Source organism: Polyodon spathula, chromosome 8 (assembly GCF_017654505.1).
Source record: "Polyodon spathula isolate WHYD16114869_AA chromosome 8, ASM1765450v1, whole genome shotgun sequence".
Lineage (NCBI taxonomy): Eukaryota > Metazoa > Chordata > Actinopteri > Acipenseriformes > Polyodontidae > Polyodon > Polyodon spathula.
In genome coordinates this window covers 42,354,084-42,372,485 of record NC_054541.1, presented here as the reverse complement: position 1 = coordinate 42,372,485, position 18,402 = coordinate 42,354,084, and the positions used below count along the sequence as shown (strand labels likewise).

Genomic DNA, 18,402 nt, shown 5'->3' with positions numbered 1-18,402 from the left:
TGCAGAACAACAGAAATAAGGACATCAAAGAGATTATATAGTGGCTCCTAAAAGCTATGCAGACACTTGAACAAGAAACACATTTAGTTGGTGCGATCCAGTGTCACTGTATTGTACTTGTCTGGCATATACCATTCAAACCTAACAGATACTTGAATGGTGTAACCATATGTACATTGTCTGATAAAATTATCTGACAAACAGCAAAGGTTTGTATTAGATTTAAACATTTAATAAAATGACATCTGACATCAACTGTGCCTATTCATGAGCAAATATCCTTGTTCAGTTTACCCAAGGAAAGTAAACTGAGGCATGCAAAAGCCAAGCAAATCAATAACGCATGGAGCTACAATGGTTTATTAGACTCATTGGGATGTAAGCTTTGTTTTTTTTTTTTTTTCAATTTATCTCAAACGTAATTGAAAGCTAGCAAATGGCTGGTAACTCACATGGTCCAGTTAAGCAAGCCTCCATTCCACTTGCACAGCAACCATTTACAGTTTTACCAAGTGGACTGACACTGGCATCTATTTTTTATAGTCTTTCCCTCAGTCATATCAAGGTCAGTTGAAGCAGAACACAGCTAACTCCAATGCCAAATATTTTAGGCTTAATGGGGTTATAAAATAGATCTTTTAGATCTTGTTAGCGGGATGGAAATTAGGCACTGTGCAGGGTAAAAAGTCAACACAAAGCAATTCACTGGTTTCATTAAAATAATTATAACACTACTTTGCATTAAATAAATGTGCCATGAATTTACTATGAACCATGATGTCTTACACTAGTGACAGATGACATGAGGATGGCTTTCATTTCCCTTGATACTGTTCTGTTAATATCTAAGTCAATTGCTTACCAAGTTTATTTTGTGAAATTTCTATTAGTATTTAAATATTATTTTAAAAGCTGGTTGAATCTCAGTGTCTTGAGAAGTGAACACCCCTCAAATATTTGCCAGCTGCAATTGTTGTGAAGTAATGAGTTTACTGATGTGGCATCTTCCACTGAAATCAAGAGAAGAACCCTGTGTACACTCACCCCCACAATTTGGCGCCCCTGTGTTTATTTTAAATTGACCAAAATGACTGCGGCCCTTAAACGAGGGCGGCCTTTATTAATTATGCTTTACAAACGCTGCAATGTTTTATTACATGATGTAAGGCATTTTAGAAGAGGCAAGTGCGAGGCTCCGAACTGCAGCAATATACTCCTGTGTTCTGGGGGCTGGAATGCAGTACATTTACTGACAGTTAACCATAGCCTATTAGGTGGGAGTTGGAAGGACAGGAGTACAGTACCAGTGAATCAGGAGTGTGTATTGGTTGTTAAGGGGCGGGGCAATGCTGGTGTGGTAGTTAAATCCAAGAGTGTAGATGTTTTTCTGCACCACACGACCTCAGAATATCAGCATGGTTTCTGTTGAAATTGAATATATCCTACTCGTTTTTTTTCCTCTGTAACTTGCTTGTTTGTAATTTCTCTGCAAGAGAAACCGAAACAAAATCTGCTCATAGATAGTAAGCGCGTTGTTTTTATTTGAAGGGGATTGAGTACGTGAATTACAATTGAACTGAAAACAAAACAACAAAACCACCTATAATACTTCAGAAGGACTGCTGTTTTGTACAGTTTATCATGGATTTTCTTTATGAACTGTACCAAAAAATAAAATGTGATTAATATGTGTGTGTACATTAGTTTGCAATGTATGTGCTACATTGAGGATCCCGTCTCTTCGGGGGCGTTACATGTACAGTCAGTGTTGCGCGTTTGTTTGTTCACTGTGTGTGTTTTTAGTAGGGGGAGAAAAAAATCCCTTAATGTTTCTTTATTGATAGCGGCGTTTATTCGAGGGCGGCCTCTGTTATAAAGCTGATATATGACTGTGGCGTCAATACGAGGGCGGAGCCAAATTGAAGTAATATGGTGTGTGTGTGTGTGTGTGTATAGATATATATATATATATATATATATATATATATATATATATATATATATATATATATATATATATATATATATATTTGCATTTTCATAATTAATTCATCAATACAAAACATGAATCACAATTTTTAAATAGTTTGTGTTCTCAGATTATTTCTGTGTTGTTTTTTTTATGACATACAACATAGCTCACTTTGACCAGATAAACTGGAAGTACGACTAACAGCTTTATAGGTACAAATGTAGGCCTAGTACATTATTCGGAGCCACATTCCCTCCCCCCGCACCTCTTTGCCAATGCACATACAGGCTCATGCTCACACACTTACTTTATACTGCTTAAAAAACGCTTCAAATTCAACACAAGAGATTACCACTTTCCCAAAGCCATCAGGCCTAGATTTCTAAGAACTGCATCACAGTGCCACAACAGTTTAGCAACAGCTAGTGAATTTAAGCTACAGGTTTAAATCATTTATTTGGCTGGACAACGTAATGCAACTTGACAGCAGATTCAACATGACATTTATATTAATTCTTTGTTTCTTACTACAAAGTGGGCAAACAATAGAAGAATAAAAATATAAGAAAAAATACAATATAGTGAGTTATTGAGTAAAATAATGCCTATGTGTTTATGCTATACAATCGAATTTAAATCAGCTAAAAGCAAGAAGGAAAAAACATAATATTATCAAAGAGCATGATGAAACTAAGAGTAAGATTACATTTAACCCAGGGATGAACAGGCGTGCGTGCGCTCTAGTTTGTGCTGTAATACAAATGATTAGTGCTCCGACTACTTCTAATCCTGTCCCTGTCAGTGCATGCTACAGAAAAGGAAAGACAGTTTGAATCTCATTTTTTAAAATATGACTAAGATGCAATTTTCAAATGACATATTAAAGGCAAATGTTTGTGTATTGAGTTGTGAATTGTGGGCCATGCATGTGAGTATTCAACTTAATTATATCAAGTTGTCAAATCATATGATTGGGGGGGGGGCTTCAGACATAGCAGTTGGCGAAGTGATAAAGAAATAGAAATATATTTTTATACCAGGTCTAGCACAGAAACATGTAAAAAATATCTATACCAATTCAAGCACCCTTTTAGTAGGGAAAAATGCATTTGGTGGTCAACATCATTTATTTGAAGTAGTGTTACAATTTGAAGGTTTGAAAATGGTTATTTTGCTGTTTACCACGTGATCCTCTTAGAATGAGGTGGATACTGCATCCTGTTTACATTTCCCTTACTATTTATGGTTTCTGCAATCATTCTGAATGGTTCTGGGTTGTTTCTCCAATATCATTTGTTTTTCTAAATCCGCCTTTACCTGGCTTTAAGCTGGTCTGGAGATGAGTTGGGACCAAACCGCCTTCCTCATGCTATTAAATGTGAACTTTAAATCAGTCCCATCTACTCTCTCTCTGTGTATATAAATGTAGAATAGGTGGGACTGGCTACAAGTTCATAGACATTTGAAGCGACTTACTCTTTAAACAATGCGTACACTAGATTTTCTCTTACTTTTGTACTTGCTATGAAGCTATTGGGTGTACTGAGTTGCCACTTGCCCAGTTATCCCTGGGTTGTAAGTGTGTCTTTCAGGGTTAAGAAAACATGTGACATCATGTTAAAATTGCTGCAAGCTTTTATCATTTCCGTAGCAATGGTTTCTTTTCATTTTCAGTCCCCCCATGACCCACCATTTGCATTTTCATGTGTTGCTACAAGCATAAGTAGTGTCCTTACCAAAATCATGACTATTATGTTTTGTTTTTTTTAAACTGCATTCATCTGCATTCTCAATGTTTCACGTGGTTGACTATACAAGAGATGGGTTATTTCACAGTGAAAGTACCAAAGATGCTCTTTGCAGCCACACTTAGAAAGCAGGTTATCGATTCATCTTTGCTGGGATTGACCCAGATGACAAAAATACGAGGTGCACAGGAAAACTGACTTAACTAGACAGATATTTAACTGCACTGTAACTGTACAATTGCTGCTGTTGTGTTTTTCTAATTTAGTAACAGTGAGAATGCAATGATCATGCAATGCATTAATGGTGCAGTTAAATTACTTGTCCAAATTTAACGCCTCTTCACTAGTTTACAGCATTTTTTTTTCCATGTCAGCCCATTATAAAAGTTTATTACAGTAAATCTGAATGGTCCATTTGCAGTTTTCCTATACTTTTCCCACTCTGTACTAAGCATTAACCAAAGTTTACTGTGGTATGTTATTTAATATGCTTTACCAAACCTGTAGTATCTGGGCTTTACAATGCTTCACTATGCTTTGTTATACTTACTTATGGCCTTTCTAAGGTGGCAGTATAAACGACAATCATGGCTGAAAGAGTTTAGTAAAAGAAAGACTGCCATGAACCAATAAACTAAGTATGTAACTGGTATTTGTTGTGATTTTGATTTTAAGCTTACCAAACAGTTGTTGGTGAAAGATAAATTTCCCAGCGAACAGGCCTGTGATGATGGCAAGTAGCCATAGCACCACTTTCAAGAAATTCCATCCTCCTCCAGGGTACTTGTTTGCAACAAAGGAGAAGCAGTTGCCCACAACAATCATATGAGCCTCAGTCTGGCTGTGTGAAATAGGATCCTCAGCAAATAACAGAAAGTTAAAGAAAGTTACAAGATAGGCCACAACTAGACGAGACCACGGGTGCTGGAAATAGTAGCGAAATGTTGTAGCAATCTCCATCCTGGTGGATCTCAACCAGCAGTCGATCTATAAAAAAAACAAATAATTAAAACATTATTGTTCCTCAATGTTTTAAGAAAATATGTTTTATGGTACCATATGGTGTCCAAAGAAATGATGTGATCCATGCTGATGTATGTTCATTTATTTTGTTTATGTATTTCCATACAAGTGACTTCCATTTGGTCCCACTTTGGTAAGTACATGTAAATGCTTAATTACAACTGAAATTATTTACATGGAAGCTTCCAAGCAATATGTTAAACCACAAGCTGTCCAACTGTAAGCACACTATTATATCTAGAAAGAACTGTCCAGGCAGGATTACTGACCTCCCATTGATTAACATTTTCCACATCTACTCAAAGACTACTGCAATCCACAGTTCACCGTGCATCAGCAACCCCTGTGGCTGATAGGGCACCTGCAGGTCTGCAGTGGAGTCATTCAGATCTGTATTGTCCTCCGTCACTATAGGTCTGGTGACTTCGCTGTGGAAAAATGATGGACTGGAAGGAACACGTTTCCGAGGATGCATGTTTCAGCCTCCGTTTCCCCCGAGTTGCCGTAGGGTTGCAGCAGTGAACCAGGATAAAAAAATAATAATTGGGCATTCCAAATTGGGGTGAAAACTGGGGAGCCACCCTCAATTGAGATGTGATGTGGTGTCCATCAAGAGGGTTAACCCCTGGTAAGGGGGATACAGTTACAAAGGAGTAAGGAGGCGATAAAGACTTACACAACTGTGTGGAAATGAGGCATTAGTGTAGTACCAATCATGTTTTAAAATAATAATACAAAAATAACATTTATTATAACGTGTTTCTTTCAAAACTGCTAAAACAGTCCTTAACATTTTGTGAATAAGGCCCACTATTACAGTAGCATTAGTCATAAATAATGCTTAGTGAATTTGGTCAAGTGCGTACAGTATATGCATCCAATCATTTTGATTGTATTTAGTTTTACATTTACATATAAGTTATAAAGATAGGCATATTTATTATGGACTTTACATAACTTTATTTTATAACAAAAAAAGGATGTTAATCAAATAATAAAAATGTTATCTTTAATATGTTTAGTTTTTATGCAGTAAATCTGTGAAACAACTAGCTCTAGATTGAAATGTTACTTAAAGTAATTCGAAGGTATGGTTAAAGAAATAAAAGATCATTTTTTATTCATGTCCCAAGATAGACAAAATAGTAAAATATCTAATTCAATTTTATAAATACATACACTGTTGAGTAAAGTACAGCCATACATTCTTCTTCTATACATCAGTAATTCTGCCTGGACCGCCTTAAGAAATACTGATGGGTTCAGAAGAGCAATAAGAGCAGCATAGTACAAGAACAGCATCTCTTATTCCAGCCTAGCCAGGGCTTGAATGGAATTCTAGCATTTTCTGGGATTTAAAGAAGATCGTGGGTGTGTTTAATCACTTAAGTATTTACATATATATTGCTTCCTAATAATACATTTACGCATTTTCTCAAGTTGCACAGTCATTGTCTGACAGTAGGCTATATTACCTGTCACCAATTTGTTTCTCCTGATTACACTTCATTTTACATTTACCAAGGTAACACATTCTGTAACGACCTGATTACAAAGCTGACATCTGGTTGCATTTACTGCTTGGCAGCATACCTACGCATGTGCAATAAATAGAATATTTACATTCTAAATACACCAACCTGAAACCCACCGTTTCTTCTTTCTTCAGAATTTGCTCCTGGGACAGACAATCAGCTTCCAATCTGCTATTGGCAGCATCATTACACAAACTGGAAATATTTGAATAATCATTTCTTGTACTGAGTCAATAGATCAGCCAAGTGACCTGTTGTTTTTATGACAGTTGCACACCCAAATCCTTTTGGCATTGTAATTGTTTTTCATGTGGCAACGAGAGGCAGAGCGACACTGCCTTGTCAGCATGGCTAGGGTGGTATGCTGTTCTGTGTCAGAGAAAATAATGCATAGCTGATGAATGCACTCCCAACGGAACATACCACCAATATAGTGAACAAATACATGGAGGTTGCAAGCTCAATGATTCATTCTGAATGAACAATTTTAGGTAAGAATGCAATTCTAATAAGAAACTTATTCTCACCATAAGTTATTTATTTGCCAGTTTGAGTTATGAAGTCAATACAGCCTTGTCACTGAATAAATATAAGCAAGCTCATGAATCCCCATTAGTGTAGCATGTGCCTTTCTTTTTCTCTTTCTATGAGGCTATTCTAATTTGAAACGGTTTCTGTTACGATCTGACACAGAACATTGTTAAAACATAAGTTACAGAGATCCAGTGTAATTGATTTGTTTTTTTAAAAAAAATAAAACCTGGATTTGCCCGATGCAATTTAAATTTAAAAATCACTTATTGTCTCCAATCAGATTCTGAAAAGGGCAGACAATAAATCATGTGTTTAACACCCTATGTATTTGTTAATATTGAAACAGTGAGTTTTCCATTAAACGATCATATATGTTATAGACTTACAGTGCAAGTAATTAAAACATTTGCAAATCTTTCAGGTGAGGATACTGTATTCAATTGATCATTTATGCCTTCCGAATTTGCATTTGTTTATAATTGTATTACAAATGCTCTGCAAATGTGAGTTTGTCTTCCATTGCAAATGTTTAACAAAGTCTAATGAAGGAGAATAAACTACCAATGCAGCCTCCCTAGAGGTTATTTTTTATAAAGGCTCCTTACAGAAATTAAACACACTTAACGCTTTCTCTTTTCTGGTGCCTTTATAAAAATAAAAAAAGAGGCAATTATCCACGAGTGCAGAAAATGTAATTAATGACGACTGAGAACACATGGGATAACAAACAGACAGAAAATGTAAAAAGTGAAATGCTTTTGTCCACTTTTCTGCATGTACCAGCTATGGCTATCAAGGGAGGACGAACCCTTCCATGTTTTAATTATACTGAGCTTGTTTAACAAGTCTGAAGTTACACAAACTATAGAGAGTAACTAGTCAAGCTCAAAGGAAAACATTGAATTGTCTGCTGTTCTTTCTGTATATTACATTAATTGCACTTTACATACTTTATTAAAATTGTAATTTAGTGTAAATGTAGTTAAGGCTACATGTTGTACTGTTTCATATGAAAGCTCTAATAAATAAATGTCCCTGGAACGCATTTAAATATAGTTTGTTTTAATTTGTGACTCATTCATGCGTTATTAACTTTGTTATACATGTCGGTACTCTCACGTAGGCCTACCTTTTGAGTTCAACGTTGCTTAAATCTGACACGACAGAATAGGCTAATACTACTGTAAATATCTTGCTTAGTAATCTCTATTCTACTATCGTTTCGTTTGGTGCAGTCTCCTTGCGAATTACTGTACAACCGCTGCCCTGTTCCACGTGACTCCGGAGGCGCTGCAGTGTGATGACGCTGCTGCGTAGCCGGGTGCAGTTGCTGTAGTTTTCTTCCTTCTTCCGTGTTCTGCAACCACTATTGTGATTCTAGAAAATCAATCGTTATGTCTCATCAGACTGGCATCCAAGGTAAATTAGTTATTGTTTATGTCGTTTTGATTTTTGCGAAACAAAGTAAAAAGATCGGAAACGAATAGTTTGGGATCAGGATTAAACAATATACTTTTGTTGTAGTCAGGTCGAGGCAATGTGTTAAATACAACGATTCAAACATTGTCCCTGCAGTTAGCAGTTATAGTGTAAAAGTGAACGTTTTTATTTAGTTAAAAAAAAACAACAGCCGCATGTACATACTGTAGTTCGCAGACTGCGTGCTCTGCTCTGCTCGACCTGACTGGCACAAATGTCTTGTTATGAGGTTTACTGTGCCGTGTTGTGCACAAAGATATTCGATATACCTTTATCGTGCAGTTCCGTATCAGACAACAACGCCTTATTTGTTTTGCAGTTAAAAGGTTGTGGTTGTTTTCTAGAACCCTAATAAACTACTGTACTTAACAAATTCCATTGGTGCATGTTGTGAATGCAGCTTGGTTTTATGAGACGGCTTGTTTGTAGAAGAATTACTTCCTATAGGAACAGAATTAACAATGTTATTCCATACTTTTTTTTTTTTTTTTTATAGTGGTGATGATACAAAGTAACACAATAAATCATAATGGAATACATAACATATTTTATGAATGCATACAATCGGGTCTTAAACCCACGTTAACTATTTATGTATGCATCACAAACAAACCTACTGTACACTGTACTGGTCCATTTGTGACACAGACTAAACAAACCACCAACTTCTTCCAGCTATGATTAATGTTTTGGAGTATTGCTAATGATCAGTCTACTTGTTTCTGTTGAATTGTGTATACATGTATAGTTAAAAGTTAACAACAACATTATATTATTGTTTTTTTCTACAGACCAGTAATGTTGATCTTGTACTACTGCACCTTCCATCAAAACAAATTCAAAAAGTTTTAATGTAATCCTCACAGCATGTGTATAAATGCATGTGTGCATAAGTAAGGGATTGTAAATGTTCTTTATATGCAATTTCAGCTTCTGAGGAAGTATTGGAGATATTCTCAAGAGCCAGAAATGGTGAATATCGGCTTTTGAAGATAGTGATTGAAAATGGTCAGTATACAATATATATAAGTATATATGTATTTTCTGCCGTTAATCTGCTCCATTGTCAAAAGTATTTCTTATTGATTTGATAGGTTTTTTTTGTACATGTTTTTGTACATGTGGAGTAACAAACATGCATTTTCAGGTTGCATTTATTGGGGGTTTGCCCAACAACAATTGTCAACCAACAGTGGTTTTTTTTTTTTTTTAACTGTCACCATATGTTTTGGTTTCTTTTTTAGATATATATATATATATATATATATTATATATATATATATATATATATATTATATATATATAATTTCATTCTTATAAGTCGTCCTATGTCAAAGACAAAGTTTCTGTTTCATGACTGCAATGACGGTCAATTACTAGTATTTGAGTGGCAAACACTGTTGCAGCAGCAAAGGTCATTCAAAATGATCTAGACAAGATTCAGAACTGGGCAGACACATGGCAAATGACATTTAATAGAGAAAAGTGTAAGGTACTGCACGCAGGAAATAAAAATGTACATTATAAATATCATATGGGAGCTATTGAAATTGGAGAAGGAATCTATGAAAAAGACCTAGGAGTTTTTGTTGACTCAGAAATGTCTTCATCTAGACAATGTGGGGAAGCTATAAAAAAGGCTAACAAGATGCTCGGATACATTGTGAAAAGTGTTGAATTTAAATCAAGGGAAGTAATGTTAATTAACTCTCCACAAGCCATTAGCAGCAGATCTGCTCAAACCAAACAAAAGACACGTTTTTATTATTATGTATTTTCAGAACAGCTTGCTGTGGGTTCATTCAAAAAGGCTGCAAAGTCTTGGGACCAGGAGTATGATTCTTATGTTCTTTCTATGTTGGAAGACAAGGAACCCGCATACATTTTATACAGACTAGACTCACAAAATGCTCAGGGTTATGAGTGGATCTTTGTGGCCTGGTCACCAGACTTCTCCCCGGTGAGTATCAATTTGAATGTAACAAGGAAGCCTGTCTGAAGACGTGTTTGTTGTTTCTAGTACACTATATTATAAATGTCATTATACATTAAGGTTAGCATTTGAAAGTGTCCATATTTTGTACAGTGGCCAAAATTCACCAATTCAGAAATGAAAAATTCTTTATTCCCAGAGCCGCCTTTTTGTTTTGAGGTGCAATAACTTGTTTTTGTTAATTGGAATTGGGGCCTAGAAAAGCAGACGTGTTGAAAGTGTTAATCTTAGCTGAAAGGGAGGGCTGTGATACGCTCACTTAAGTTAAATGTTTTTCCATTTATTCAGAAAATACTGCAACTTCATATTGGTGTCCATCTGCTGTTACTGCACACGCATACTATATATACAGAAGTGGGGCGCTTCTGGCATGCAAAATTATGCTTGGAGTTTTTCCACTACTTTATAAGCTTTCATTTGTGGTGTGCTCTGTGACCAACAGAAGCTGAGTCACGGGGGTCAAAGTAGCTGAACCTCAGCATAGTTGCAAGGCCACCAAATCTGAACCTAAGTTGATCGCCTTAATGAATATTTAATCTAGATATGATACAAAGATATTACATTGCCTTAAATTGACCAGGCTTCAGATTGTCTGAACCTCCTTGAACAGAACAGTATATATATTTTTTTTAGACAAATAGCCACGCCTTGCTACTAACTGCAGCAGAAAGATGTTTAACATGATGTATGTCATCTCTGTTGCTATAACACGGTTTACTGTATATATTATCTGCATTTTTTGAATTTTTGTAACAAGTTTCTAATAAATACCATCGGATGGTTGCCAGTACTTGCAGTTTTAGATTTAGCAGTGATTCTAGCAGGCACTTAAAACTGCAATTAAGTGTGTCAGTTAAAAGCCCTCTTTGAATAAATAAGTATATCCAAAGGTTTTTTTTTTTTTTTTCCCAAAATTTCAAGTTTTGTTGCTACAAACAAAATACATGTTGGTAATTTGAAAGTGTTTAATTTACTGTTTTTGCATCTACAGTAAATACTTTTTATATAATACCGGTAAGTGTCCAATATTAGAACTGGAGTTATTTGTAACAAAGTGTTTTAAGCTGCCAGTCTTTACTGGGGAGTCCATAGGAAGCATCGTATTGACTCCTGGAAGTTAGGGAGGCAAAATCAAAGTGTAAAAATAATTGAGGGAAAAAAAAAAACTATGTGCTTGCAGTGGCAAAAACTTAAAATATTGCCTGTCAATAACATTTCAAATAAACAACTTTGTGGTCCTGTGTTTTCAAATAATTGCATGTCCAACATATAAATATTCAAATTACATACTTAACATTTTGATTGGTAGAAAAAAAAGGGTTGAGGTAAGATCAAATATGACCTAAATGACATTTATATTATATGGCCTCATATTTTAGCTCTAATGTAACTTTTTAATATTTGTTAGGTTCGACAGAAAATGTTATATGCAGCAACGAGGGCAACTGTGAAGAAGGAGTTTGGGGGCGGGCATATCAAAGATGAAATATTTGGCACCACAAAGGTAAGTTATTATGTTATCCTTATGCCTATGGGCCTGTTCCTAAAAAGCATATGTATCTATGTGCACTTTAAAAAAAAAAAAAAAAAAAATATATATATATATATATATATATATATATATATATATTTTCTCTGTTTCTAAAATTTAGCATCAATTTACCACTTTTTATTCCCTGCAGGGGAACCATGTCCCTGACCGCCGGTAGTAACAGGATTCACCTGTATTCCACGCTTCCAGTGTTCCCCCATTAGAACACTACAGTCGGGAGCCATAGTTAAGAGACTGTGCTATTTACTCCTAATAAAGAGAGTGCTAGTGAAACGGCATTATGGTAGATCTAATTTTATATTTGCAATAGTGGCTGCAGGTGCATGTGCCCAACATACATACTTTTTTGTTTCAATCTTAATAATGGATCAGAATAAAAGAAGAAAAAAAAAAACACCTGGCACCTGTGTGTTTTGCTCTTTTTTACGGCTTCAGGATGATGTGTCTCTTAGTGGATATAAAAAGTACCTGACATCAGTGGCAGCTCCATGCCCTCTGACTGCAGCTGAAGAGGAGTTAAGACAGATCAAACTGAATGAGGTATGGTTAAAACACTCAATATGAAAAATATAAAAAAAGTCAATATGATGAAATAAACTTACTTGAACTGCTGATTACCTCATTTATTGATGTTATATGAACAGGGATGCATTCTATGTAGTTCTGCAAGTACTACAGTAATGCTTGCTAGTGTAGCTGTCTTGAATCTGTTGATCAGTAAAGTGAGACTGTTGCATGCAGGAGTGTACTTTTTGGCAGGGTACAGTCAAAGGCAGACCATATAATGTCAAACAATGACAACTGAGTAGAAAACCCAAGTACAAAATCAGCAGGTCTACATGATGGTTCATTCTCCACTTTGGTAAAGATGAAGCACCCATAAATATCTATAACACCCTTATTTGCTTCATAAGATAGAAGCAATTTAGAATTTGTTTATGCAAAATCAATGATTAGTCATTGGAATCTACTATTCTTGTTAACCTGAATTGAAAGAGCTATGTATTTCTATCATATTCTTTCTGGTGTGGACTGACCAGTGTTTATTTTTAAAAAAGCGTGACTTGGCGGGTGGGGGGAGGGGGGGCAGGGGGGGGGTGGTGGGACCCTCCCCGGCCAGGGGGTTGTTGTGTATAGAAGGAGATAAAGTACCTTTTGAGTGAGTAAAACCAGATAATGTAGATCCAAGTGTTTATACCGTCCATTATCTCCAGGTTTGCTGGTGTTAGCTACAATCAGTTATGAGTTAGTAGAATAGAAATCCTGCATATTCTGTTTACATTATATGGAAGACGAATACCATTTTTATTATATGCAGCTTTGTGGGACTCTTGTTAGCCTCCTCTGACCAAAAGTAAACACTTCTTCCAGACGCTATTTATCCCAAACATCTAATAAATTAAATGTGCATGTCTGTTTTTTAGAAAATTCCACCAGCATGCCACTTAGTAGAAAAGGGACTTTGCAGTATTCTGCATACTATAGCATATACCACCTTGCAAATCTGTTACAATGTACCTTTAAAAATTGTATATGGCTCATCGCATCATTGACACAGGATGGCAAGTTTCTAATGGCCTCTGGGTGAAAAGTTTATGCGTCTTTGAAAAAGCAGATAATTTACACGAACCACAGCTTTGTATACGTTTTATGTTTACGTGCACATCTTTTCCTGTGTAAACATGTTATGTTTTTAGTTCCACTGTAAAGTAACTAACAATATGTGCATTTCTTGTATAGTGTTGCACACACACCTTGTTTTTTAAAACATAACATACTAATAGGGAAAAAAGTGGCCCTTGTTAAAGTGAAGTTTGTTGTTCTGTAGATCTGTAAACTAAATTTTCTAGTTACTGTGAGTCATTAATTAGTGCAGATTACTGATGCAATTAAAACTTGATGTAGTAACCAAAGCTTTAATGTCCTGTAGCAAACAGCTTTTGTTTGCTATGTAATCATTTAATATGATCTCTGTGTAACATTGTTACCATCCAAGATGACACACTATCCTTTTTTATTTGCAGATAAAGACAGATGTTAGTGTGGACAGCAAACACCAGACTCTACAAGGAGTTGCCTTTCCCATGAACAGGGAGTCTGTTCAAGCTCTGGAACAACTGAGAGATAACAAACTCAATTATGTCCAACTTGTAAGTAAAATGTGTAGCATGTACAAAGAAAGACAAAGACAGACAGAGACTCTTAGACAGTTTTTTGGGTCTTCCAGTCCTGGATTTGGCAATTACAGCTGATGTTTCTCTGTACTTGTTGATTATGCTTTGGATGTCACACCTAGAAAATCAAGTGATGCAAGCTATTTCTTTCAATGTTTTTCCTTCTTTATGCAAGTCAAGGTTGTTATACTAGTTGAAAACACTAGTGGAGGCTTTGAGTAAATTGTTGATGCTCATAATCCATCAGAGTAGAAAAACGCAGCATGTCTAAGACTTTTGCACAGCTGCAGTGTACAAAATTGAAGGCATATGAAAGAAAAGGTTTTTAAAAGATGTACAAAAAAAGTTATATACACACACACACACACACACACACACATACAGTCAAACTTGTTTACAGTGTACCTGGTATATAACGTACACTCTGATATAATGTACCTGTATCGTGGGCCCAAATAAATGTCGTATTAAATACTTAGTCATTTATTAATTACAGTACCTTTTTGTTTTTTATTATTTCATTATTATTTTACAGTACGTGTGCATTTTAGTGTTTAGTACTTGCTCGCAACGGTTTTGCAGAAGTTTGTCAGATTTGCAGAAGTGTGTGGGGTGCAGTAAGTTTCGCAGCGTGCACTTACAAAACATCCAGTACCACGCTACTGTAGTTTTATGCAAATATACTGTGATGTGTAAATTAACATTACTGTACTAATTACATACAGTATTATTCAGTACAGGTACATTTTCATTTACAGTACTGTACATTTTTTATTTTATTTAGCTGACCATATTTAACTGTGCATATAAAAATGCAGAATGTAAAAAATATTGTATAGTACTGTAGTTACATGCAGTAATTGTTTGTTGTGTCTACATTTGCATTTGTACTACTGTACATACATTGTATATGTACATTAATCAATTAGTACTACATTTTACATTACCTTTTTAAATGTGGGAGTTTTGTGCAGGTACAGTACAGTACCTGGTTATTACATACTTCAGTTATAACATACAAATTTTATGGTCCCAAGGTGGTACGTTGTATCAGAGTTTCACTATGTGTGTGTGTGTGTGTGTGTGTGCGTGTGTCTATATATGTGCTGTACGCCACAACACCTCACAAACCAACCCCATATATGACGTGAACTGTACCACATAGTGTGGACTGTTCTTTATTCTCAGTACTGGTAAGGCTGACGTATCCTGCTTGAACAACGTCGTCACAAAAGTTATTTAGCCCCTTTATAGGAATCCCCTCTAAATATAAACAGAAGAACATAGTAAAACCTGCAGCGTTTTGCAAAGATTAGTAGTTGGATTTTGCGACTTGTATATTGACAGTACAGCAACCTTTAATTATAAGACAATAACAGCATGATTTTCAAAATAAGGGGCAAAATAAGAATGAGGTTGCAAAATGATTTCTAAAGCCTGATTTGGGTCACTAAGTATATGGCTTTCAAAGGGTTTCTAATGAGTTGTGTCTTCACTTGTTGACGCTTTAAAGTGGTAGTTACAATAATAAGGCATTAAAAATCATTTTGCGACCTAGTTCTTATTTTGCCCCTTTTGAAAATCACGTTGTAAGTGTCTGTATGTGGGTTAAATATATACATGGGTTAAATATTGCCTGGTGGAAGGTTAGATGTGCAAGAGACATTATGGAGCAAACGGGAGGAGCCATTGAACTTGGTGGGGTTTCTTTCCCCCCCAAAACGATTATGTAACTTTAATAATTTCAGACAAATAACAATAACCACTGTCCAAAAATGTTCAGAGGAAATTCGGACTCTTTCTTTGACATCTTTGTTATTTTTGATGTTTTTCATTATCAGGAGATTGATTTCCAAAATGAAACCATTGTTTTGGCAAGCACCACCCCCACAGAAATTAAGGATTTGCCGAAAAGAATTCCAAAAGACTCCGCCCGGTATCACTTCTTCCTCTACAAGCACAACCACGAAGGAGACTACCTGGAATCCATAGGTACAGTGAAACTTGTATTTAGACCAGCAGGGCGCAGTGTATGGTAACTTAGAGCTGTTGCATACATTTTATTTGCTTGTTGTAAATTACATGAAATCTACAATAGAAATTTGATTTCCCATTAACTAATCGACAAAATTTAAACTGCAGTAAATGTTTGAGCATCTGCTTCAAAAAGAACGTAATTTAGCAAACATTCTGTGCCATTTTGTGTTTGTTTTTCAGAATACCAGTTATTTATTCCTACACAGTAATTTTAAACATGATTTGATTTTTTTCTCTGCAGTCTTCATTTATTCGATGCCTGGCTATACATGTAGTATCCGGGAACGAATGCTGTACTCCAGTTGCAAAAATCCTTTAATTGACATGGTGGAAAATCAATTGGAAATGGAAGTAGAGAAAAAGGTAAGTGATTAAATAGAATTAGTAGCCTGTTGTGATGGTGGTTATTTGTGGAGTTTTGCTGAATCAGACACTATTCATAATGGTTGTTTTATATATATATATTTTTACTGCATGTAAATCACACACATGAATGGAATTACAGTATTTGAATATACAGTATTTAAAATCAATTGTACTGATAGCAGCTAAACTAGTGATTGGTACCAAGAAGCAGCAGCAACATATAATCTATAGCATCGTCTAAGAGGTATCTAAATATTTTTAATTGAAGTATAAAATACAAGGCCAAGAATCAAAAGAGATCCAAGGGAATGAATGGGGTACCAGTAATACTATTGCTTACGCTAATTTGAAAAACTTTGGTTGGCACTCCTTATTAGAAACTGCACCTTCAAATCCATATGGTAAGTATTCCTAGTGATAATCTCAAATATAGGATTGTCAAACTACATTTGGAATGGTCAGTAGACAAATGTATACAGTATGCACATAAGGTAAAATTCAACACTGTATAATGTAAATCAATATGTTGTAGATGATAACAATGTTAACCATCTACAACATATTGCTGGGCTGTTGTTTTGATGACTGCTTCTATTCAATAACACTAACAGCTGAAGGAAAATGAGTGCTTCTTAATGACAACAATGTGTGCCAATGCTGTGAAATGCTTATTCAAGTTTTAAATATGAAAGATTAATAGCGAAGTGATAGTAAAAAAAAAATGTGCTTGAGATTTCATGCCTGCAAATTTGTCATCTGAAAATCAAATAAATGTCAACTTGTTTACATGCATTTTTAAATGCCTAGCACTTTATGCAGAATACCAAAAGTCCCTTTTGCAGTAGCGTACTGGTGGAATTCTTCATTTGTATTGGGGGGATATCTGCCATTGCACTCTTATTACTGGTTCTCAGTAGTCAACATACTACCAAAGTTGCACACAAATGGCATATTCCATAGCATGTAAACACAATTTGCGGGAATACACATGCAGCGTACTGGATTATGCAGAATACTGAGTGCATTTAAACGTATTGAATGCGATTTGTATGCTCTATCTGTTACAAAACCTAATTTACGAAGTATGAAATGGATTAAACTTCTGAGGAATGTTCTAAAGGAAAGAGTGAAGAGGTTTTGTTTCTTTGTTTCCAGCTCGAGATTGATGACGGAGATGAGCTGACAGCAGACTTTCTTTACGAAGAGGTTCACCCGAAACAGCACGCACACAAACAAACTTTCGCTAAACCAAAGGGTCCCACGGGCAAAAGAGGGATACGGCGGCTCATTCGAGCACCTGCAGATGGTGAATCTCCAACGGATTAATCTCTCTTTCCTTCACTTTGAATGAACACATTCCAGAGGAGCTATGCAAATTCAGATAGATTTTAGCCCTGTAAGAACAGCTGTAGCCTTAAAAAAAAAAAAAAAGCACTTTTTCTAGCGTAGTAGGCAAACACTATTTCTGTAACATTACTTTATAGATTCATTTTGTGTATTGGGAAATTTTCAAAGAAACACATTGCATTTAGTTTGGGACTGCACAATTATTTGTATTAATTATTAATTATTTCAATTGTATTAATTGAAAACTGCCAGTTGAGGTGGGCTGGTGTCTTAAAGATACAAAAATTAGATTTTTGAAAAATAAAAATTACAAAAAATGTGATATCCATACGCACAATCATGAAATGCTGCTAAATGGCATGCAAAGATTCATTTTACTATAATAATATATTTATATGATGATCCACTACAAAATTCAACCTTATTTTATTACATAGTGTGTGGTTTATAAAACACACTTGATTTTTTTTTTTTTTTAAAGCATGTATGCAAATTTACTACCAGTTGTCCATTTTAAATGCTTGGTTGTCTGACCTGAAATGACTAACTATACAATAGTATAGACCTTCAGCTGTCTTTTTTTTTTTCAAAGATATGTACTCCATAAGAAGTGTATTTGAAAACATGAGCTTTTATTCATGA

The 18,402-nt window shown here is 35.3% G+C and overlaps 2 protein-coding genes across 3 annotated transcripts in view; one reads left to right on the top strand and one right to left on the bottom strand.

Annotated features, from left to right (window-relative positions):
- LOC121319977 (transmembrane protein 117-like) overlaps positions 1-8,092 on the bottom strand; it is a 58,122-nt gene extending 50,030 nt beyond the window's left edge. The window contains exons 1-2 of one of the 2 annotated variants that reach the window (XM_041258015.1): positions 7,942-8,092; positions 4,401-4,707 (exon numbers count right to left, since the gene is read on the bottom strand). In XM_041258015.1, coding sequence (XP_041113949.1) covers positions 4,401-4,680 — 280 coding nt within the window. In that variant the 5' untranslated portion in view covers positions 4,681-4,707; positions 7,942-8,092. Of the gene's footprint in view, positions 1-4,400; positions 4,708-6,383; positions 6,672-7,941 lie in introns of those variants that run through there. The other variant, XM_041258014.1, reaches the window with a different exon arrangement.
- Positions 8,093-8,125: 33 nt separating this feature from the next.
- On the top strand, positions 8,126-18,341 carry LOC121319981 (twinfilin-1-like). The gene is made up of 9 exons (XM_041258020.1): positions 8,126-8,231; positions 9,222-9,299; positions 10,073-10,251; positions 11,693-11,788; positions 12,272-12,376; positions 13,861-13,986; positions 15,852-16,002; positions 16,289-16,410; positions 17,569-18,341. Exons 1-9 carry the CDS (start codon positions 8,207-8,209, stop codon positions 17,737-17,739), a joined length of 1,053 nt encoding a protein of 350 aa, XP_041113954.1. The 5' UTR covers positions 8,126-8,206; the 3' UTR covers positions 17,740-18,341.
- Positions 18,342-18,402: the final 61 nt, after the last annotated feature.